Source organism: Lepisma saccharinum, chromosome 2 (genome assembly GCF_977018435.1).
Source record: "Lepisma saccharinum chromosome 2, izLepSacc3.1, whole genome shotgun sequence".
NCBI classification, from domain to species: Eukaryota; Metazoa; Arthropoda; class Insecta; order Zygentoma; family Lepismatidae; genus Lepisma; species Lepisma saccharinum.
The window spans coordinates 1,470,914-1,494,736 of record NC_139230.1 but is presented as its reverse complement, the minus strand read 5'-3'; the positions used below and the strand labels follow the sequence as shown (position 1 = coordinate 1,494,736).

General features: G+C 39.2%; 1 protein-coding gene across 5 annotated transcripts in view; it reads left to right on the top strand.

The window, feature by feature from the left end:
* Positions 1-21,610, top strand: part of LOC145983853 (prestin-like) — a 327,363-nt gene extending 305,753 nt beyond the window's left edge. For all 5 annotated transcript variants that reach the window (XM_083116901.1, XM_083116905.1, XM_083116900.1 and 2 more), the window contains 3 exons: positions 18,709-18,795; positions 20,332-20,390; positions 20,592-21,610. In XM_083116901.1, the coding sequence (XP_082973027.1) occupies positions 18,709-18,795; positions 20,332-20,390; positions 20,592-20,738 (293 nt within the window). In that variant the 3' untranslated portion in view covers positions 20,739-21,610. The remainder of the gene's footprint in view (positions 1-18,708; positions 18,796-20,331; positions 20,391-20,591) is intronic.
* The last annotated feature ends 2,213 nt before the right edge of the window (positions 21,611-23,823 follow it).

Genomic DNA, 23,823 nt, shown 5'->3' with positions numbered 1-23,823 from the left:
TCAAAGCCAGGCAGCCAATTAAAATACGCAACGTCGCAACAGCGTCTACGTAAGCGCCTCTCTTCTGGCTTTCATTCGCTCCTCGCTGCCCAGCAGACGATTTTTTCCTCGTTTCTCATCGGCACCGAAACTGTTGAGCACTCCCTAGCGCGGGAAGAGGGACAGGTTCTACCAAACGTGGTATAACCACATGCCAATGGTTCATAGGGCTAGCGCCAATGGTTCGTGAGGCTAGCATCAATGGTTCGCAATTTCTAGAAGATTCCGACAAATTTTAACTTCAGATTCGTGATTAGGATGCCTCAATTAGTGACTATGTCAAATATGAAGAAAATCGGAGAGGGGTCCGGTCATCTCAAGTCATACCCCAATTTCTAACGAAAATAATGTCTATTTCTTACATTAACGAATACTTACTGCTGTTCCTTATTTCCTACAAACCATCCACGGGTAGCCACAAAAACCATTGATGTTAGCCCAAAAATTCACGATAGCCCCACGAACCACCACGGGGACGAGGTATGCCTACTAGGTTAGGTTAGGCCTATTAGGTTAGGTTCCATTAGCACTCCTTTCGTTCAATTTAGCATATATGGACAACATCGGCTTGTAGCAGCAGCAATAGCGTGTATTATGCTCTTGTGCACAAAGCAAATGGCGGCAGCAGCAATAGCACATCGGAAATAGATTTTCGTAGAAAACCACATGCATTCGCATTAAAATGGATCAAACCTACATTCCCGAACATCAACAACGCTACAGAAAATGATTTGCGTTAGTACTTTCTCCTGTAAATTCTGTCTCCGGTATAGTCAAGTGTTACCGGGAGATTGCCTAATTACTAAGGCTTCCTGTAATTTTTGCTTTTAGTTCTCACACTTCATCTGTATGAACAACGTTGCGAGTACCTGTACAATATAATGGATACATAGGCTATAATAACCTTCTGATAAGGGTTTGTGGTAAAATCTGTTTGATACTTGTTTACTATCCTTCGGACACATTTATTTATTTTTACAGAAGAAACTACTTATCGTAATAAGTTCCTGTAGCATTGTCGAACATCGGGAAGGTGTTTTGTGTGATGTGGGAATGTTTCATAGCTGAAATTCATGTTGTTCGTTGAAAATTAATTCTCCGATGGAGAATAGCTAGCCCCACAAACCATTCGCGCATGGATAGGTTAGGAAACATAGGTAAAATTTGGTGTCGTGTTAGTATCAGGATCTAGAAATCGGAAATAATTGCGAACCATTGGCGCTAGCCCCACAAATCATTGGCACGTGGTTAGGTTAGTTCTGTTAGGTTAGGAAACATAGTTAAAATTTGGTGTCGTGTTAGTATCAGGATCTAGAAATTGGAAATAATTGCGAACCATTGGCGCTAGCCCCATGAACCATTGGCGCATGGTTAGGTTAGTTCGTCTCAGGCAAGTGAAAAGGCCTATCAGAAAGACGTAGTGGTAATGTGAAAAATTGCAATTAATTTCATCAAAACAATGTTGATACACCTTCAGGAATGTTCCGCGAAGCAGATACGATTGTCAAAAATTGACGAAACGAAAAAAATTCAGGTGTCCGAAGGATAGTAAATTTTTACCATGTATTTTACATAAAACAAAAAATCAGTCGATCATGATTATTAAGCCCACTTTATGCACAGTAAGGTTAATCGGGACTGGACCTACAGTTTAAAGTGACACCAGGTATCGAACCTGGGACACTTTCATAATAAACAAAGCCTCGTACCCTACATATCTATTTTGTCCGAAGGCGTACGGTTTTGTCATTCTGGTTATTGGTTTCCCTGAAGTAGATCAACAACACCTCAAAAGATCGCTTCTGTAGCAATTACTTCCGAGTAGTTCCATCCTGGTGGCATCCATGATTGAAAAATGAATTACGAATTCAATCTGAATTTTCCTACTTACGTATAAGAGTGGAATACCTTTGGAAAAATATGAAATCACATTCAATATATTATTATTACTTAATATAGGGTTAAACTCAATTTTAAATAAGAAATTCAAGACGTCTCAACCAATAACATTACGTGAGAGCTTGTTGATTGCCATATCTCTCGTTGCTATGGTAACGTCTCCGGAAGTTGCACGTCGTATCATAGGTGCCAACCGCAGAGAAATTTTGTTAAACCTAGCAAAATTCGAACCGTAACATTAATAACAGTGTGACTGAGTGTCCCTGCTATGTTTTAATATAGAACAGTTTGGAGGATGCTTTCATGATGATTTCTGTGATCCCATTAATCATTTCTAGTCTGTGATCCCACCCACCACATTGGCATTTCAGAACTTGTCTAGCACTTTCCTAATAGTGAGACGGCAACACTGAGCGTAGATCAATCTAAGGTATAATCATTGCGTGAGTAAAGCTTTCTTAAAAAGTAGATTGTTATCCTTTACGCACAAAATGAAATTTCGAGAAATTTTTGGAATGAAGAAATCGCAGGCCAAAGCAGGCGGTAAGAATATTGCTGCCCGGGCGAATGGAAAAATCAGCAGAAAACCGCCTATGATGAAGAAGTTCCAGAAATTGTCAAAGTGGAAGGCATCTGATTTAAAAAGATATGCCACAAATGAAAGAGGTAAATATCTCGGTACGGTTCTTGGTTAAGCGGTAAGTAGGAAGTATGCAATGTTCAATATAAGGAGGGCAACTCTTCATGTGTTGTGCCGAAAGTATGGTCTTCATATACGCTTGCCTTTGAAAAGAAAATGCTGTGTCAGGATCTATTTTTCTAATTTGGGCCCAAGTTCTGATTGTTTCATCCAGAGGTAACCGTTCCGATTGTTTTATAATTTCTCCTAGCACAAAGACTAATTATCGTAGAATTTTGAAAATCATTGTCACACGAAATTTGAACATTCCTTAAAGTAATGAGCACTGTTTGGATTCTAAAAAAAAAGTTATTTATGTTGAAACAAAACAAAAAAAAATACTTGAAAATTACCTTACGCACTTCTCATGGACAGGATATTCTCCGTCGACAAGTTGCAATAAATATCGTAGAAGCATGTGAATGAATGTAGAAGTACATCGGAACCTTAGTAGAATGACATTTTTTTTTATTTGAAAACTATTTTCTTTAATTATAAAATAATATATCATGTGTTAGGTGGAATATGGTTTCTTCCTTATTTATCTTCAGGTGGTTTAATTAATAGTTCATTTGTTATAGGCAGTGGGTATATTAATGCATTTAGGGACTTTATTTTAAAGCTAAGGGAACCAAGCCTAACCTAACCACGAAAGCATATATTGAACAAAACCTTAAGTAATCGCTAAAACTCCACAGTATGTGTTAACAGATGTATATCAAAATCAAATCATGTAAAAATTGCATTCGTAGCATGATGAAATCACAATAAAACAAAAGGAACTTGGGCCAATCCCGATTTCATCATGGTACACAGGTATGTTTTTCATCGTTCGATTTCATATTTATGTCTGTTAACATATTCATGGGAGTTTTAGCGATTACTTCATGCATGTTTGCTTGAAAATTGTTTTTCACTTCCGTATACTTCTGTATGATTCTTCTCCTGAATCCAGCCATTCCTTTACTGTCGTCTTGATTATGACTGTTGCTTCCGCCATGTAGTTCCCAAATGTTGGTGTGAAGGGATCTAATAGTTAGGTTATACGAGTCAGGTTTAAGGGTCTTAGTATGCAAATAAATTTTAGTTTCTTCACGTCCAAGGACTTCCGTCTGTGTACAAATAACAGTACATGATAATATGGGACATGTCTATACATTACAGTACTACATTAATAGATCTTACACATACAAATGCAAAATACAAAAAAAAAAAAAAATTGGGCTTTTCTTGATTGTTATATCAAAATCACAAAAACAAGCATAACATGAAGATACGGAGCAAATTTACAGTACCGGAAGTTTCTCCAATTTGTTTGAAATTCAGCATACTCACTAATTTTGGCCTCCTAATCACGAATCTGCAGTTAAAATATTGCGCTCATGTGTAGAAATTTCAAAATGAGTGAAATTGAGTGGTCCGCGATCAGCACAATTGCTCATTATTTACCAGAAAATTTTCTGTTTCAAATACTTAAAAAATGATATATACACCCCTGATATTGCTAAGACCCCAAATTTTAACTATGCTAACCTAACCTAACCTAACCTTACCATGAATGATTCTTGGGGCTATCCGTCAATGGTGTATACACCTGTGCATGGTCTTACGACCTCAAATTTTGACTATATTTGCCTAACCTAATCTTACCTGAATGGTCAGTGGGTCTATCCGTCAATGGTTTTCCGGTAATTGCGACAAGGAACCGATGAGAAATCTTATTTTTGTATCCTGCAATTTTACGATCAATGCACTGTTGCTAAACTTACCTCGAATGAAATCAGTTCGCATTCCATATCCTCTTCTACATCGTGATTGTCACTTTCACTTCTGTCGTTTTCGTCCTCGACGCATTTCTCTGTGGGATCGTTTTGGGCCGTAAGTTTCTTAATTAGCCCACGACCATCCTCCTCCACACTACACCTGATATGTCCAACATTCACAACTTTTTTACTGCTCCCTTCCACCATTCTAACACGATCTGTGCTCTCCAAGTATGAAATCAACACTGTGACAACGCTGAAGACACAGTAACTGATTACGAACGTCAATTGTCCATATCAACAAATATGGTTTCCATATTTCTATACGGAGAATAATTGTGAGAATTGAAGCTGTTTTCTTGCAATTTCTACACGTGAGCGCCAAATTTTAACTGCACATTCGTGATTAGGAGGCCAAAATTAGTAACTATACCAAATTTCAAACAAATCGGAGATACTTCCGGTATTGTAAATATATGCCAAAGATACAAAACAATACTACTAGGTGAAGCTAATTACCCAGGTTTCTTTTGACATTTAAATTTGCAAGAATAATATGTGATTGTACTACATTAGAGTTACTCACATTTTGTCGTATGTAAGAGTCACTTCCATGTGTTCAGCTATATATTAAAAAAACATATTTTAGAAGCATGGATTTTTACTTGTGCTTGAATGTGATCAATTTTGTTTCTCCTCATATCTTGTGGTAGTTTTTCAATGGAAGAGTTTAGGGAACCTTTTTACATCTCTTAAGTGTTTTGATGGTTAGGTTAGGTGGGCCAGATTTAGGGCTTTTAGCATTACAATAATTTCTCTAAATTATTTTAACATCTCTGGTCAGTGGCATGCCCGAGGGAGGGAGGGGGTTTGGGGGTCGTAAAACCCTGTTTGGCCCAGTATTCCTTAAAAATAAGAATGTCAAATGTAGGACAAGATGGCAAAATGAGGGTTTACTATCAAAAAGTGTACGTATCTCCTCCCTTTCAAAAATCCTGGACATGCTTCTGTCTCTGGTGCTGGTCTCAAGCATGATACCAATTTGAGCCTCATGTCAACAGTATTCTGAGGATTGCCTTGTTGATGGGAAGTGGGGATATTTGCTTCAAGTGCCTTTCACATCATCTTTTCACCCATAAATATGCGCAGGATATTTGGGAACTGCAAACAGTGCTAATTGCTTTCACAAAGCATCAAACTGACTTCCACAATCATTTACACTACACTCTCTCTTCCTTCTATGGATGAAAAAAGCCTTGTCTGTGGGAAATGCAGATGCTTGCATAAGGTACTGTTTACGTGTTTTTTTTTTCCCGCTGATAAATTGCACTTTTCCAAGCAACCATTCTGTAAATTACCACTGTCTAAAGTGCTCCTTTTGCATGGAATGCTTTGTGTGCATATGTAGGAGATAATGGAGAAAGAGGGAATACTAAAGCAATCCTAACCTTCTTAAAAGTTACAAATAGTAGCATGGTAAGCCTGTGGGAATGTTATTATATTTCTGAGAGCACAAAGCACAACTAACTTAACCTACTATAGGAGTGGCGTGGGAAAAAATCATTGTGCACCAAAAATTGTGCTAAATATTGAAGAGAGATTTTCGATATGTGCTTATAGGCATGTATGGAATTCAATTCATGTAGAAAATGGATGTATATTATGTTCCAAACAGTATTTGTTTTTTTGTTTCTTTTTTGTGATTGTGTATGATTTTGTATGCTTGGATTTCTTCCATTGTTCTGTGTAGTTTAAAAGAGCCAATAAGGTTTGAACTTTCAGCCCTCCCCCATGCGACGAGGGAGGAAGTATAAATATGGCCTCTGGCAGAGGACAGGACAGAGAGTGTTTATGAACCAGGTAGCAGAAGGGAGAGTGATCTTCGGTCTCCAGTGGCCTCCCATGAGAAAAAGCATCCCGAGGCAGTTCTGCCGATGCTTATTTATTTATTTATTTATTTACTCAGAGTTTCAGATACAGTCTTATTTGGCCATTTTACACTGAAACAACATAAAGTAGAAACAAAAAATAACAAAAGATAAAAACAATAACAAGATGGGATAGATTTACATGTTCTTCGTCAGTAATATACAAAAATTACGTTCAGGAAGGAATATATCTACATTCAGGGGAAGTTTGTTGTAGATTTCTGGGAGCCTGTAAAACAAGGAGCGTTGTAGAAGGGATAGCCTAGTGGTTGGGTTGTGGAAGAGTTGCAGGTTGCACGTTAGCTTTTGGGGTACCCTAAGTGAGAATTCACTGATTAGGAGATCTGTTCTGATTTTGCCATTTATTATTTTGTATAAAAATTTCATGTCAGCTAGATCACGACGAAAGGATGGCGTGTGAATATTCAGAGCAGCCATGGTGTCTGATTTGGATACATGTCGAAAGGAAGGTATTCTATGGCGAACAATTGCAAGAAAGAAACTGAGAACAGAATCTATTCTGGTGAGATTAGTTTTTGAGGCCATTGCCCAAATTGGGGAACAGTATTCGAGGATGGGCGAGATGAAAGATTTAAAGAATAAAGCAAGAGATGATGGGTTTTGAATTTTGCTAAATCTGTATAGAAGACCGAGAAGGCGCATGGCTTTTTTAGTGGTAGCAATAATATGATAATTAAAAGTGAGTTTTTCATCCATGATAATACCTAGGTCCTTTTGGGTGGAAACGTTTTGGATTGGATTGTTTTCAATAGAATAAGTAGACACCACTTTGTTCTTTTTTAGGGAATAAGTAAGGAAAGAGCATTTCTGAGGGTTTAGTTCTAAATTCCACTGACGACACCACTTAACAAGTTCTGTGAGAGCATTTTGAAGAATCATCATGTCATGAATCGATGAGATCTCCTTAAAGAGTTTACAATCATCCGCAAACAAAAGTATATTGATAGGGAGGGAGGACAGTTTTTCAGGGAGGTCATCCATGTACAGAAGGAATAGGAGCGGCCCTAAGACACTCCCCTGGGGAACTCCAGACAAAACGGGAAGAAAGTTAGAAGAGGTACCTGAAAGAACAACACGTTGCTCACGCTCATGGAGGTAGTCCTGGAGTAAAGAGAGAAATTTGCCGTGGATGTTAAATCTGGATGGTAATTTATGAAGGAGAAATTTATGATTAATTTTGTCAAAGGCTTTCAAAATGTCCAAATATATAGTGTCAAGTTGGGAGTTATTATCAATAGCTCTGGCAGCATGCGAAAGTAAGACGGAAAGATTTGTTAGGCAAGAGCTGCCTGGAAGAAAACCATGTTGTGCTGTGTTGATATATGGTGAAGTAAACTGAAGTAACCTGTTTTTGATGATTTTCTCACAAATAATTGATAGTGGCGATAGAAGTGAGATTGGTCTATAGGATTTTACACATTTTTTATCTCCAGTTTTGTGAATGGGCACAATGTTGGCCTGTTTGAAGTTTTTAGGAAACACACCCTTAGAGAAACATTTGTTGAGTAAGGCAGACAGAGGAAGAGCCAAGGAGTCGGCAGTTTTACGAAGGAATATTGTGGCGATTTCACCTGGACCTAGGGACCGGTGGAGGGGCAATGAAGCGAGAAGGTATTTTACTTCCTCGGGGGATGTTTTGATTGAAGATAGTGTGTGAGGACAGACAGCATTTAAGTGGGGGAGAGGGTCGGAAACTGAGGGAGGTGAGAAGTTCTGATGAAAAAAAACATTGAAAAGTTCGGCTCTTTCTTCTCCACTAGCAATATCAGTATTATGAACAATTTCTTTAGGTATACGTGGGCTTTGTTTTCTTGAATTTAGTAAAGTGAAGAATCTCTTAGGGTTTGTAGTACATTCGGTTGTTATGTTATTTATGTGTTCACTAAATTTTTTTCTGAGTAGGTATTTTGAATGACGTCTGATGTCACAATAGGTACCGTGAGTGTGAACATTAGGGTGCTGCTTCCATAGGTACCAAGCCTGTTTTTTATTTTTTAACACAAAGAGAACTTCTCTGTCGAACCAGACGGGGTATTTGGTAGATCTCGGTCTCGTAGTGGGCACGAAGTCTTTTATCGTGGCATGCAGAATTTCGACAAAGTTCTCAACGGCTTCGTTCACTTCCTCTTCCATCAACAAAAACCAAGGGTAGACATTGAGCGCCCGTTGGATGGCATTCCATGGAGCTTTTCGCCATAGGTGGTGGGGGGGTTGGTTCTGCTTGACGGATTCCTTGTCTTTCTTCGTGGTAGGCAGGTGCATTGTGACGTCGAGTGAGTCATGGTCGGAGGTTAGAAGATATTTTCCTGTAGTTACCTGCATATTAGGCAGGGTTGCCAGTACATAGTCAAGGTTGCTGTCACCACGTGTTTTATGCAAGTTGAACTGGTTTAACCCTATTCCATGAATGAACGTATCAATAAACCACTGATCATTTTGGCATTTTATAGTTCCCGTATTTGGGCTTTCCCAATTGATGGACAGGTTGAAATCACCAAATAGCATAATATCACCACTTGTCATTGCTGCTAATACCGAATCCCTGCAGGCTTCGAGGATGGAAATGGGAGAGTTCTTATGTGGGCGATAATACGATCCAATTAGAAGTTTTTTGTTTTTTTGAAAATTGAGTTCTATCCAAATAATTTCACAGTCCTTGATTAGATCTCTTCGTATTTTACAATTCCATTTAACATTAACGCAGATCATCACTCCTCCACCACGACGACTTGCACGGTCATTTCTAAATACATTGAAATGCTTTAAAAATTGTAATTCACTATCCATCACCGTGTCGTTTAGCCAAGTTTCGGTGAAAACTAAGCAGTCATATTGCAATAGCTCGCTTAAGTGAATGTCGCAGTCAGAAAGTTTGTTTTTTAAACTTTGCACGTTCTGGTAATACACGAAAAAAAACAGTATAATTTCCTTGGGAGGGTCCCGGGTTGACATGGATGTCACCGCACAAGAGCACGAGGCACAAGAGTTGAAAGTAACCGAGAGTGGATCGCGGCTGCGGTCAGGCCAGAAGAAGTTACAGCGGCCGGAAAATGAAAGTTCCTATATCCTATTTTCCACGTCTCCAATAATGATCCACTGTTGACCATAGATACTTCAGAGTTCTGATTCACTCGTACGTGGTATTGAAAAACACAAATGAAGCACAACACCAAGAAAATAAAACCACAATTTGCAGAGCGAAGAAACAGGCTCCCAGTACTATCCGCCATCTTGTCTTGTGTCCTTACTTTTACTTCCACTTGGCAGTTCTGCCGTGGGGCTCAAGTTAGAGGAATGTAAATAATGTAAATTAGAGAATTATTGGAAGAATCCGAGCCTTGTTTTGTTGAATTGTAAATAAATGTATAAAGCCCATTTCTGCTACTTTTCAGCAATCACCCTGCAACATTAATTGAGCTAGTTCTTGGCTGTGATTGATTCTTTGGTTCCGAGCACTCTGGTGAGGAATGGGATGGGAACCCAGGACTAACGAGCCTATTTATACCTGCCGCAAAATTAGTTTGGTATTGAGAGCTGAAGGAACACGCGTCACGGTGTTGCCATATCATGCGGTACGGTACGGTACGGTACGCAGTGCAGCCGTCTGACGCTGTGTCGAGGAAAACGTGTTATGAAAAGGAACAATGATGAAATGTGTTATTGTTTTTCGAGGAAAACGGAATAACAATGATGACAACAATGATGAATGTGTTATTGTTTTCTCTCTTCATTTCCATATCCCTTACAACATGAACAAATTAACGAAACGAGCATTGTTTACAGGTTACCTTTTCAATCCATTCTGTATATACACTTTCAATAATCATTTCTTTCTGAAGTCCCCGTTAAAGTCTGCCCATCTTTCAATTATACCGCAGCTGAGTTGGTGGGGCGTCTGACTTTCACGTGTGAGACCCTCGGTGGTTTGTGGAACTTTTTCAAATATCCCGAGCAGCTCCGGGGTCGACTCAGCCCAAGTGAGTACCTGGGGCAAACCTGCGGTAAAGGCGGTTGGTGAACCACATCACCTCCATAATATGGCCTAGGTCGAGGTCGAGAATGTGTGGAGCTTTACCTCCACATCCCCATATGCCTACATACTTTACTTTATTTTGCGTCCATTATTTTTTTTGTATGAGAATCCCAGATATTTTATGACTGTCCTTAAAGATGTTTCCCCACCTTGAAAAAATGCCGAGTCTTTCAACGAAACTCGCAGTTTCCCAACAGTGGGATAATCTTTCCTCCTATAATAAGAGTAAATATGGCGACGAATAGCATCTTGCTGAAAGGTATCTAAATTTGTCACGCGTTTATTGATATTCTTCTTCTTTCCTGGGGTTTCCAATTTTGAAGCCTCGCATTTATTTATTTATTTCTACCACATTATATTTTTCTTTCCCTATAGTAACAATAGTGTTCTTAGACACGCCGAAAGCAGCAGCAGTCCTGTCCAGAACTTTATTTACAGAAATGATTGGAGCCCCATTGTTTTTCTCTTGCTCAAATTATTTGCGCTCAGAACAAACCATCTCCCGCGTTTGTCCTTTGAGAAGAATTCCTTTTTCTTTTAGTGCATGGCCTCTTTGGTACATTGTCATCTCGAGTATTGCCTCCTGTGCTTGACATTCTTCACACAAGCTCACGACACACTCAAGAACACAGAAAATTATGTACAAAAAATAAAAACTAAAACAACACGCTATATATAACAAAGAATACTCTAAATTCAATAAACACTAAACAACGGACCGGTTAAAATATCACAGCAACGCAACAAACAAACAACACGTCCTCTCCCAACAACATGAAATCTGATCGCAGGAAGAATCGCCAGATAAGCGGCAACACCGAGATAAACGTTGTCTGTTGCTAGGTAACCAGGGCTTGGGTGAAGCACTGGGAAGATTTTGATTGGCTCGCATGCCAGCAACCCACCCTCCCGCAGTGCCGTAGACCCGATTTCAACACGTGCTTCCCAAGCGTCAATACCAAACTAATTTTGCGGCAGGTATAGTTGTTTATTTGGGCTTTTTCTGCCAGAAGCGGCCCTGTAAGGGACAATTACGAAGGCAGTTCAGAAAAAAAAAACGCGGTTTGGTTATCAATGACAGGCACTTGTACAGTTGGGAGCTGAGAAGACTGCAAGGCTGAGGAATGCGAAACTGACCTGCCTGTTGTCGCCGTGCGCAGCCAGCTCGTCTTCCCTTCAGGGTGGCAGCGACATAAATAAAAAAGGCATGGTACGAAACCGAATTGCAAATGAATGGAACATATTACATAGTAACAAGTGAAAGCAATACTAATAATGGAATGAAACTTCACAAATCAAAGCAATCTGCTTCCAACGTGACTAAGAAAGTAAGGGTGTGTGCGTGCTTTTTGTGTATTTCCTAGCATCTTGTTAATGCTTCTTTCCTGGACATGGATCAATTAATTTTAACTTATGCAGGGTAGTACATTTTCTCCCTCGTTTGTATTTACATTTTGGTATGTAGCATCGCTTTTCTGCAACTTTCGGATTATGGAACATGAAGTTGTAATGTCTCGGCCCCATTGATTTATTCACCAACTACGCCCTAACACCCATGGGCGTCCGCAAGGGGGGGGGGCAAGAAGGGGCCACGCCCCCCCCTGGAAAATGAATGTGTACATAAAAATTATATAATTCACACATAATGTCATTTCAATCACAGTAATTTATGTTAATTATTATAAATTCGTTGAAGAAACATGATAATTTCAGACTGAAACAGTGTTTTTTGAGGGGTCATCACTATTTTAGATGAAAATATGTGTCCTTTGCCCCTCCCTGGAAAAAAATACCTTGCTTGCCCCTCCCTGGAAAGAATCCTGCGGACGTCCATGCTAACACCCCACACAATTTTTATAAAAGGACAAATTTATGGTCATTTTGGCTCTAAGTATACCTTTTCACACACATAAACACAAACTTACACCCCTCAAATAAAAAAAAAATCTGAATAAACCTTTGCTCAACCCCCGAGTCGGCTTTCCCTCTTTTCGTTGCATGTTAATTCTATTGATAGTTAACCTTCAGCGACCCAGTTTACTAGATATAGTCTGCTCTATACATATACATTTACTTATACACACACGCCAGAACATTCATTCGATTTTTAAAACAAATTCATTTCGGAAAACACGGAAGAAGTGTGAATTCCTATGCCGTTGCTGGTCTTTGAGATGTCCCGTGGCTGACATCATCCGTGGAGGTTCAAGAATAGTTCCGAACTTTTCCGAAGGCCAGACTGCACCTCACACTGTAAGTTCCGATTCCATTATCAGATTCTCACCCTTTCCTACAGGGACTTCTGTATGTCTGGAAACACTGAAAAATTGAACACCCAAGTCGAAGCTTCCCTCTCCACACTACCTCCCCGTTCACCCCCGAACCTCACCCCGCACTGGCAGTCTTCTCAGCTCCCAACTGTAGATACAGAACTTTTATTATACACATTAGAAAAGTACAACATTACATTACTTTTCGACATAATCACCATTCAAGTTGAGGCACTTGTCATAATATTTTACAAGGTTTGAAATTCCTTCTGCAAAAAAAAACCTCCTGCCTGGGAACGAAGCCACCCTCTAACAGCATCGTGAAGCGCATTGTCAATGTCAAAGCAGTGTGACACAAGCCACTGTTTCATGTGCCTGAAGAGGTGGTAATCGCTCGGCACCAAATCTGGGCTATAGGGAGGATGATCAAAAAACATTTCAATGGAACTGTTCGAAAAGTTATTGAGTGTGAATGAGCGTTATCATGAACCAACACCACACCGGAAGTCAGAATGCCCTAACGCTTGTTCTGGTGGCTCATGGGAGTTGTTGTAACGTTTGATAGTAGACTTCTGAATTGATGGTTGAACCACACTCCATGAACTTCACTAACAGTACTCCTTTGGCATCCCAGAAGACTGTTGCCATAACCTTTCTGGCAGACAATGTTTGCCGAGCTTTTTTGGGTTTCTTTGGTGATTGCATATGACCCCACTCCATTGATTGCTGTTTGGTTTCAGAGTTCACATACGACACCCACGTCTCATTGCCAGTCACAATTCTAAGAAATTGTTTCATAATGTGAGAGAAAGTCCAAAGCACAACCCATTTGGTGTTTTTTGTGCTCCTCAGAAAGGAGTTTTGGAACCCAACGAGCACAGAACTAGTGGTATCCCAACTTTTCTGTCACCACTTCATACAAAACAGTCTGAGAAATTTGGGGGAAAGCAAACAAAGTTCAGATATCGTGAACCAATGGACTTCACGGACCGTTTTGTCAATTTCCTGCACGAATTCATTGCTGACTACAGATGAGCGACCACTTCTTGCCACATTGTGCACGTCAGTTCGTCCATCTTTAAACATATGACACCTTCTCTCATCATGTTTGGTTCATAAACATTACACAGTTCACCATGAATCGAAGCTGCCGAAAGTTTTTTTGTACACAGAAATCGTAATACTGCATGCTTTTCACATTTGGTGGGATTTTCTATTGGAGTGTTCCTTTTCAATTGTTATAGCGGATGAGTAAACTGCAACACAGCCTTCTCCTTCCACTGCTCACTGCCTACTGAACTACTGTGCACAGCACCACCGGAATGACGTTGCTATCCCCAGCTATTTCTCGCACATGCGCAAATGGAGGTTTTTTTCCGAATTGCCCTTGTATGATAATATCAGAATTATCCAATCGTAATGTACTTGGGTGGAATTAAATTCTAGGCACATATTGGAAGATACATCTTGCTGTCTGCATCTTCTGTACAGGCTGTCTTTACCATCCCTAGTGAGCAGCCATTTGCTGTCTTGTCATCTAGGATATGGATTGCTACTGCCATCTATGAGACAGTTCTAAAGTCAGTTTGAATAATAAATGTAAAGGTTCCATTTATATCCCCACCTGGTGACTGCATGACCTTGTAGCTGGTGGCGAGGCTTGCACACTCTGATGATCCAGTATGCTATACTGGTGGCAACATTGGTGTTCAGACGAATTGTCATTTGTATTAATCTTGCTGCCATGCAGTATGCACCTAAACTAGTTTTTACTCACACTTTTCCTTTTAACACAATAATAACCATTTATACCAGCCCTGGACACCTTTTTTGTGAAACAATACTCAAATTTCAAGAACGTGGAAGTATGCTTGGTTTCTTTTTACAATATGATATATTATTTATATAAAACAGTTCAAGTTTAGGTTCGAAAGGCTTCTCAGTGAGGTAAGGTACCCGACTGAAATTCATCTCCCCTAACTTACTTCCGGATCAGTAGTGTTACTTACACATTTTGCCTCCCAAACCAAGTTTCAGTTCATTAAAACAAGAGCTTTTTTTTTTTCTAAAATATAATTCACACCTATGTCTATATTGGGTGTATAAGGTTAAGACAACAGACAAACTGTAAAAAAATAAATTATAATGATATATGAAAATACTGGGTGCACTGTTTCTATAAAAAGTACAATGTTGTTAAATGCCCATTACCAGTACCCTGCTAACAAGTCTGTGATGTTGAGAAAATTCCAACAACTATTTTGTGTGTTCGTTACATCTTCTCAATGTCCCCTGAGAGCCAAATTACAGGTGGATAATCTTGTTATTACATCCAAAATCCATTTAAAGATTTTGCCCCACTTATCCAACCATTGGTGCAATATTGTTTGAACATCTTTATGATTTTTCCAGGCACTATATGTTACACATGCATTCATGTGAATTCGGCACACTTCACGTTCGATTTTTAACTTAAACCCTTCCAATCATTAAGTGTTTATCGAACCTATAGGCAAATAACCTGCATGGTCCACGATAAACAGATCTCCTAATCAGTGAATTCACACTTAGTGTACCCCAAACTCTGCTAATGAAGGTTTTCTAATCTGGAAATCCACCTTCTACTTTTCTAGGGATTAACATTTTCTCTTTGCAGTTGTTGGGTCATAAAAATATCTAATATGTTTGGCTGAAAATATATTTGTCACGTCCTGGGGTGAGACAGAGGCACCACCTGTGTGGTGGGGATCGTCGGCCGGTCACTCTACTCTGCCTAGCTTTCCATATACGGAGTTCAGGGGAAGAGTAGGAGACATACCTTTCTCTGATATGCCTACGGACTATTTTAGTGCAAAAAGCTATAAAGTTAGTGACTTCATTATAACAACATTAAGGGGGGGGGAATGTGTAAGTGCGAGAGGTATTCCTTAATGGAAGGACAAAAGAGACTGAAGTGTCTGTGTGTGGGAAATACTTACATTAAATATTATTATCCCAGATGTCTCTCTCTGCTCTGGTGGCAGGAGTGCCTTCATACGCACGACTGCTCCAGGTATTCTTAGCTCTTCATCTTAGGGTAAACCTTTAGTCTAGTACTTTAACAACAGTCACTGTACTCAGATGATATTGAAAATCATGGGGAATAACAGTAAAGCGAATCGTTGGATTTTATAGTTTAATAAGCAACGAAACAAATAAAGAATAAAAATAAGATGTGATACAAGGATCATGACCTACAAGCTTTTAAGGCGTAATGATGATTACAATATTATTACATTGACCCCTGGGGGTTTTTGTGTTCATTACATTTTAAGACACTGTGCTAAAGGAAATGAATCCTTCAGTTTCTACAGTGTAAACGACAACATAAGGGCAGGCGTACAAATATGGCCCTTCTGACGTTAGTTCGCTTGATCCAAACATAGCTCTCCTAATAACGGAGGTGTGTCATTATACCAACGAATTTACTAATTACAATCCTAGCTAATTCTGGGTGTATGTGTTAGTGTAATGTATGGGCAGAGAGTGTGCCATACTTGGAATATAGAGGAGTTTATCTCCTGGAGGAGTAAGTTAGTTACCATACTAAGTATTCATTAAATAGTTACAAAATATCATTCTTACCTTCGTAAGAAGGGTCTGTTACCACCGAAGAATCTCAGCGATCGTCTCTGGTGAGGGTGTCGATGAGGGTAACAGACTGAATTCAAACGCTTCGAGCATGATGTTTTAAAGTCAGATTATCATCAAGTGGGAGGTTCCTTATTCTGTGCAGTGCTCGCCCACGGGTCAAAAGGAGGGAGGATAGTGGCGGAATGGAGGGCAGAACCACAAAAGGGAAAAAGGGGGATTTAAGCCATATGTGCGTTGGTGACGCCATATCCTATGCTTGGTAACAAGGTTCCTGTTGTGCCCTATGTGCTTACGCCGGGGAGTTATTACTCTAGCAGGATATCGGCGGAACCAAAAGGGTATCTGTTCCATCTGATTTATATGTCTGGGGTGGTTAGACATCAACTAACCTTCAACCTTCCTAGTACGGTGCTGACAAATAATCCCTTCATTCAAAGTTCGTATTACCACATGTGCACAGGCTGGGATCTAACAGGGGTCCTATCATGATCAGTATTCAGTTCCAAAGTTCTTAGAAATTAAATATGGCATGCTCGGATATAAGTTGTAGGCCCTGAAACAAAAATCTACCTAGGGAGCGTACAGGGTGATCACTGCCAGAGAGGACTCCGTTTGCAATTTAGAATAAAATGAGAAAAGAAATGTCCAAATTTCTGGAGGTGACATATTTTAATGCCAATTTAATTTATCTTCTTACTGCACCTCCGAAGCTTGTGCATCTTCCTCCCCCCTCCTGCACTGTGGGGGTGTTATTTACGTCCCTGTTCTGGATCCACCACTGACTCACTGCAGATATAACCAAAATTGTTTGAGTGGTTAACACACTTTAGCTCAATTCACATTTATGCTCAGATTACCCTCTGCTAATGGCGCAACCTGCAAGTCTTCCACAACCCTACCACTAGGCTATCCCTTCTACAATGCTCCTTGTTTTACAGGCTGCCAGAAATCTACAACAAACTTCCACTGGATGTAGATATTTTCCTTCCAGAACATAATTTTTTATGTATTACTGACCAAGAACATGTAAATGTATTCCATCTTGTTATTGTTCGTATCTTTTCTTATTTTTTGTTTCTACTTTGTTGTTTCAGTGTAAAATGGCCAAATAAGACTGTATCTGAAACTCTGAGTAAATAAATAAATAAATAAATAAATAAATAAAAAATACTTTACAGTTAAAAAAGTTCTTTATGGTCCAGAACCCATTTACGCTTCCTGATTTTCTCTCCTGGACCGGAATTGAATTTATTTAAAATTGCTGGAACTTTTAACAACCCTGATTGCACTACTGTTCAGTTGTGTGTATTTTATCCCCAATTCTTATGTTGTGATGAAAGAAAAGAAAATCATCTTAGATGTTACTTGCTCTTCACTATTGAATGTCCCAGAACAGTATGAATGCTTATGTTTGGAGAGGTGACAGAAATGTACATAGCACAATTATTAAGTTTACAGCAGGTGGAAAATGGTCAGTAAAATCAGTTTTTCATCATAGTCAGTAATTTGTCAGTATATTTCAAAATTGTTCAGTAAAGTAAGTATTTTCTTTTAATGGTTATTAAAGTCAGTACTTTCTGTTTGCACAACTGCAATTTGTTTTTTAATGGAACTTCCGGTTCCATCTTTCTGGTGATGCAGCGATAGTGTCTGCAAACATTCAAATTTTTTCCACTGTCTCGTGAGTGTTTCCTTTCTCCTTCTTTGCTTTTTATTTAGCCCTTTTGGCCCTCCTTTCTTTTATCCATATATATATTTGGTATGAGATTATACAAAATGCAGTTGCAATTTTAACTCTTAGATGCCGAGGCTGATTTTCCAGGTATTTGCACCAACGGCAAGTGTGTTTTCAGCGGGAAATTTGAAATTCTGCATGTTTCTAATGAAATTTTGGAACTAAGAACATTAGAGGTACGTACAAGTGACACCTCATTTTGTTCAGTCCACTTTGGGCTATAATCCTGATGAGAAAAAATAAATTTTCCGTAATCAGTTAGAAGGAGGAAAGGGGGAAGTAACTATTTTTTACATGAAATTTGAAATTCATCGAACCCCCACACAGGATATGCCAGGATGTGAATCTCCAAAAGGTACCCTCATAATGGGCACCAGGAATGTCAGAAGGTTGTGTGTGTATTGCCAAAAGTGTGTTTTGAAACACCAAAATTGAGAAAGAAGCAATGTTTTTGAAATCAATGAAATAAAAATATCACAATTTTTCGGACATCCCCCCCCCCCCAATAGTACAGACTCATGCAGAACTCAAAATGTGTATATCCGAATATTATCTGAGACACAGTACGGTATGTCAAAAAGTTGCATACTACGAGAAAATGCTCCTTGTGACAATATGTCACAAGCCGGCATTGGTGCAAATACCTGCTGTGATAATATGTCACAACCTGGCATTTAGGGGTTAATACAGTTTAAATGTTAATTTCAGAAACTGGAAAAGATGAGCAGGGCAAGCGAGTGAAGTTTGATGATAACAAGCTGGTGGAAGTGCTATCATTTGTGGCTTCAGAGAGTGGTAAGATAATGTTTATGAATATAATTTTATCAGTAGTTTTTTATGTATGTTCTTGGGAGTCCTGCGGATAAAAAAAATAATGCCAAAAATATATTCTGGTAAATAGTTTCAGAAATTTTCTTGAATTAGAACCAGAAAGATGGGGTAATATAAAATTTCTATAACATGAAATCAGAGTTCCACTGTACAGTACATGCAAAATGTACAATGAATATCATGTTTACGATTTTCTGCTGCACTCTGCCAGTGTATGCTGATAATGGCATATTTGTACACCAGTTTGCCAATAAAATTTGTAGAGAAATCATTTGACTTAGGAGTCAAATTCGACTGCAGTGTAACTATTTAAGATCATGTAATGGAAATTTATGAAAAGGCAAAGCAAATGCTTGGTTTCATCATGAGGTCATCAAACGATTTTAACAAAAATACTCTGTCAATGTTATTTAAAACCCTTGTAAGACCCATACTTGAACATGCAACCTCAGTATGGACCCCTTATTATGTAAGTTATAGCAACAATTTTAAAAAAGAAAATTTATTAGATGTCTAAATATTAAAAAAAAACTGAATATTAATGAGCATCTGCCCTGGATATTTACTCCAGCTTAAATAAAGATGAGGACTTGTTGACCATTCCCTTGACAGCTTACAGAGTAGAAGAAAACAAACTGATCTACTTCAGTTTGTCTACTTTTTGCATACAAATGTTTCAATGGCAAAATGGATTTGCCAGATATTTTGAGAAATTTATCATTCCAAGTACAAAATCATGATACCAGAAGTAAGCCTCTGCTCAGCACTTCATTCAGTTTCAACAATAAAGGTTATGGTATGTGAATGAATCTCATAGCAAGAGAGAGAAATTCATTTCATGATCAAGTAGACATTTTCGGATATGACCTCCTAAGCTCAAAAAATATATAGTATATATACAAATTCATTTCTTTACTTAATGTAGTAATTAGAGGAGACCTATAATTGGGCAAATAAATGCCTATTGCTCACCCAAACTCACGTAAAGAAATAAATTTGTTTTAAGTGGTAGACTTTTGATCTTGCCACCAAAGTTCCTGTGTCCGAGTTCCAGCCGGGGCATGGGTGTCATTTGTGAATGACCCTTCATCAATTTCATCTATCATCACTGGGTATTACATCCCCTTGTGGTTAACAAAATTATATCTAGTAAGTCTTGAAGCTTTCCTGGCGACAAATTAAAAGATTATCTCAGGCTATCGACTGGGTGAGTTGTGAAAAATATTCCAAGCTTTCGAGAGCTAATGTCACACTCATCTTCAGGGTAGAAGTAAATCTCCCAATTTTCATCAAAATTATATCAATTTACTTCAGCACATTCATTTGTTGTAAAAGTGCATTCACATTATTTCCACCATTAAGTTGAACATAAGGATGTCCAGGATTTGTCAGGTTTTTTCCAGATTTCTTTAATTTCTTAATATTAGGTTGTGCTAGATAAATGGTATGTTATTGAAAATCCAAAATTTTGCTTCATTTGTGTATTTTTATTACTTTTAGTGGCATCTTTGATGAAAGCTGATGGTAAGGATTCCAGCAAGGAAATAATGTGTTGTAAGGTGAGCATGCAAGGATTCTCTTCCAAGGTATTTTTTACATGTATGTTCATGGTAGGGGTCTTCAGTACAAATTTTTCACTTTTTTTTTCAAAATAAATAATAGAGTGGTCAAACTCTATGTGCAAAACTTAAATGTAGTTTTAAGTTCTGACCATTGGTTTTCATTCATTGATAGCAATATTGACCAAAATTATTTTTTAGTCTTCCAGACAAACACCACTTGATGAAACAACCAAAGGTTCCTTATTCATATTACCCTCTCAACCCTTCAGATTCACACAGCTACCCCAAACTCTTCTCTGCACCTTCCGCTTCATTTACATCCTGACCTGCAATATCTTTTCCTGAAGAAAGCACAGCCCTCAACCAAAAATCATCATCCACTGCTGTTGCACCCAAACCCATACTTAGGGATCTTCATTTTGTACAAATGCAATAACACCAAAAGATGTTAATTGTTGCATAAAAATGTTTATGCATGACATGTGCTGGATACTTTTTTCATCCATTCAAAATCATGAAATAGCACAAATTTTGCATGAAATGCAAATTGTGTCCTTTTCACAAATTTTAATGCACTTTGTGCTTAAAGAATGAAAAATTATGAAATCCCATTATTCTTGTGTCTTGGATTTTTTTAAAAAATGTACCATATGTACATGTACATAATGTGCATGTTTTCCACAGTTCTATCCAAAAGAAAACTATGGTGCATTTCATACATGGAATAATTCCAACAGCAACATGAAACCACATGTAAATGTATGATTCCCATATATTTCCACAAAAGCTTGGTTAAAGATAGAAATATGAATATTTGGAAAAATAACATCGAAAAGGAAAAAGAAAAGACTAATTTTTTAAAAAAGTAACACTGAAAAATTAAGGTCCCTACCTGTACTGTTGCCATCCTCAACAATTACCATCACACCACTTCTTCCACTCCTACCAAGTGATACCTCTGTGAGGGAACACTGGGAAAGAGCCTGCAAAATGGCTACCTCCTGTTGAAACCATTTATTAACCATTCCCTTCTGCCTCCCATACCCACTCAACTCTATCCAAACTCCTGACAGCACCCACTCTCCCTCTCGCTCCTCGCCTTCCCTTCCAGCTCTCTACATGGAGCCTTCTGGCTGATGGCCATTTCATTCCACCGCCTGCTCTTTGGATACCATGACAACAATGCGATTGATGCAGATGGAAGCCCATATTTCTTTATCTGGTAAGTGTTTTCTCTTCCACTATTAAACACACACACACACACACACACACACACACACACACACACATAGAGAGAGAGAGCGAGAGAGAGAAATGAGTCATATCTGGTCAGTTGCCAGCCAGAGATGTGGTAGGAAAACCTTCAGTTTTAATCTTTTTAACCCTGTTCATGGCACAATGTGGTGCTTGACCATGAGGAAAAACCCCACTGACACTGTTGTGGGACTGCACCATCAGTGAACAACATGCTTTCTTCCAGTAAAAGTAGGAGATTGAAACCTTTGTTTATTAAATGTTGCACTGTGAATTAACAGAGAATTTGAGGAGGTAAAAAGGCTTAAAGCAGGACAGACAAGTTTAACCAATGAAGAGGCCCAACAACATCATGCACAGAAGCACACACTGAGACATTGATCAGAGAAGCCTGAGAGATAACTGTGCCTTAGTCAGATATACAGAAGGTTGTTTCACGTTGATGGTAACGATTTCGATCACCAGGGAGCAGCACGTAGGCACAGCACAGAGCACCCAGAGCCAGTAGGACGGAAGTACTGTGTGTTGACTTGCAAAGACTATGGTTGGTGTGTAAATTAGTGTTTATTAGGCACCAAAAATTCCAGTCCTTTGGGAGGGGTACATCTGTGCCCTTTCCGACGTTGGTTATAGTTATAGCCAGATAATTAAACAGTGCCACATGAAAGCATTCCATGTGTCAAAGAAGGGCATCAATGCAGTGTTGAATCGCCATAAAGCTTGCACCGTACCTGTTGCTGGAACCAGTCAAAGTGGGCCTCGGACATATCGGAAGCCAAAGCGTTCCTCCGATGTTGTGCGGAAAGTGAGACCCTTGGTGCGATGTGAAAACGCTGCAACGCAAAGAGTGATTGCACAGGCAGTACAATGTTCCCTGCAACTGTAAATTGCATCATAGCCCAAGATTTACAACTTGTGCGGAAGCACAAGGCTCAAGTTCATAAGTTGCATGCCACACATGTCCAGGAGAGGAAGACCACCAGTCGGAAGCTCTACGAACGCCATCTGGCAGGGGACCGCTGGAAGTATGTGGTGTCCCTGGATGAAGCATGGGTGTATCTGTCGGGATGTGGTAAAAATAGGGTCATCTACTATCGTCCACGTGATGCAAGAGGTCGATCTGAGTGGGTACGTGAATGTGCTGAAAGTTTTCCAAGCGGGTTCATGGTTGTTGGTCGTTACTGCCATAACGGCAAACTTCCACTGCGCAGAGTGGAAAAAAAGGCTAAAATAAATGCAGCCTATTACCAGACGAATATTTTGGATCCACTTTACAGACATGATATCCCATCTCTCTATGGCAGCGACACATCTCGCGTTGTCATCCACCAGGACAAGGCATCCAGTCATACGGCCAAGTCCACGCAGGCATACATGGATCGGATGGCACGTGAAACGGGCATTCATGCAATCCCCTTTACAGACATCCCTGTGAAATCCCCCGATGCCTCTTCCATGGATTTTTGTGGGTTTCCGTTGTTGAAATGAGCCTTGGGAAGTAGACGGCCCCGCACAATTGAGGGTCTTTGGAAAGCTTGTCAGGAGGAATATGATTGTTTGTACCAATGTGTTCTTCAACGAAGTCTCCTCCAATGGAAACTCCGCTGCAGGGCCATTGCTGCAAGACAGGGGTATCACGTGGAGCACCACCGCTCGTGGAGTCACGGTTTTTCTTAAGGTGAGGTGGGTTCTAACTTTGTTACCATGGACGTGAAACGACCTTCTGTAAGCTCTGTATCTCATTTGCCATAGCGCATGATGTTTTTGGTTACGTAAAGTTTGTGCACGGTGAGCTCTTGCACAACTTACTGAACTGGATAGTAAATCCTCTCTAGGATGTGTGCTGAGTGCTCCTTTATTATTATTATTGTGTTCAGTACCTTCCTAATGAACCCTTCTGAGTGCCACAGCCTTGAATGGGCTATCAGTTAGACTTGCGCTCACAGGGCTGTAGAAACACTGGCTGGGTAAAGTTCACCTAACGTGCACTCATTACTTTCAGTTTGGTATTTCAACAACTTATTTTTTTCTTGTTTTTATCAACTGTGTGATTAAATTCAAATCTTCAAAATTAATAACATTTTATTAATGAATGAAGATTTTATTAATTACATGCTTTAAAACAATTAAAATTCAGACTTAAGAAGCAATTTTCTTCTGGGTATATTTTACCCAG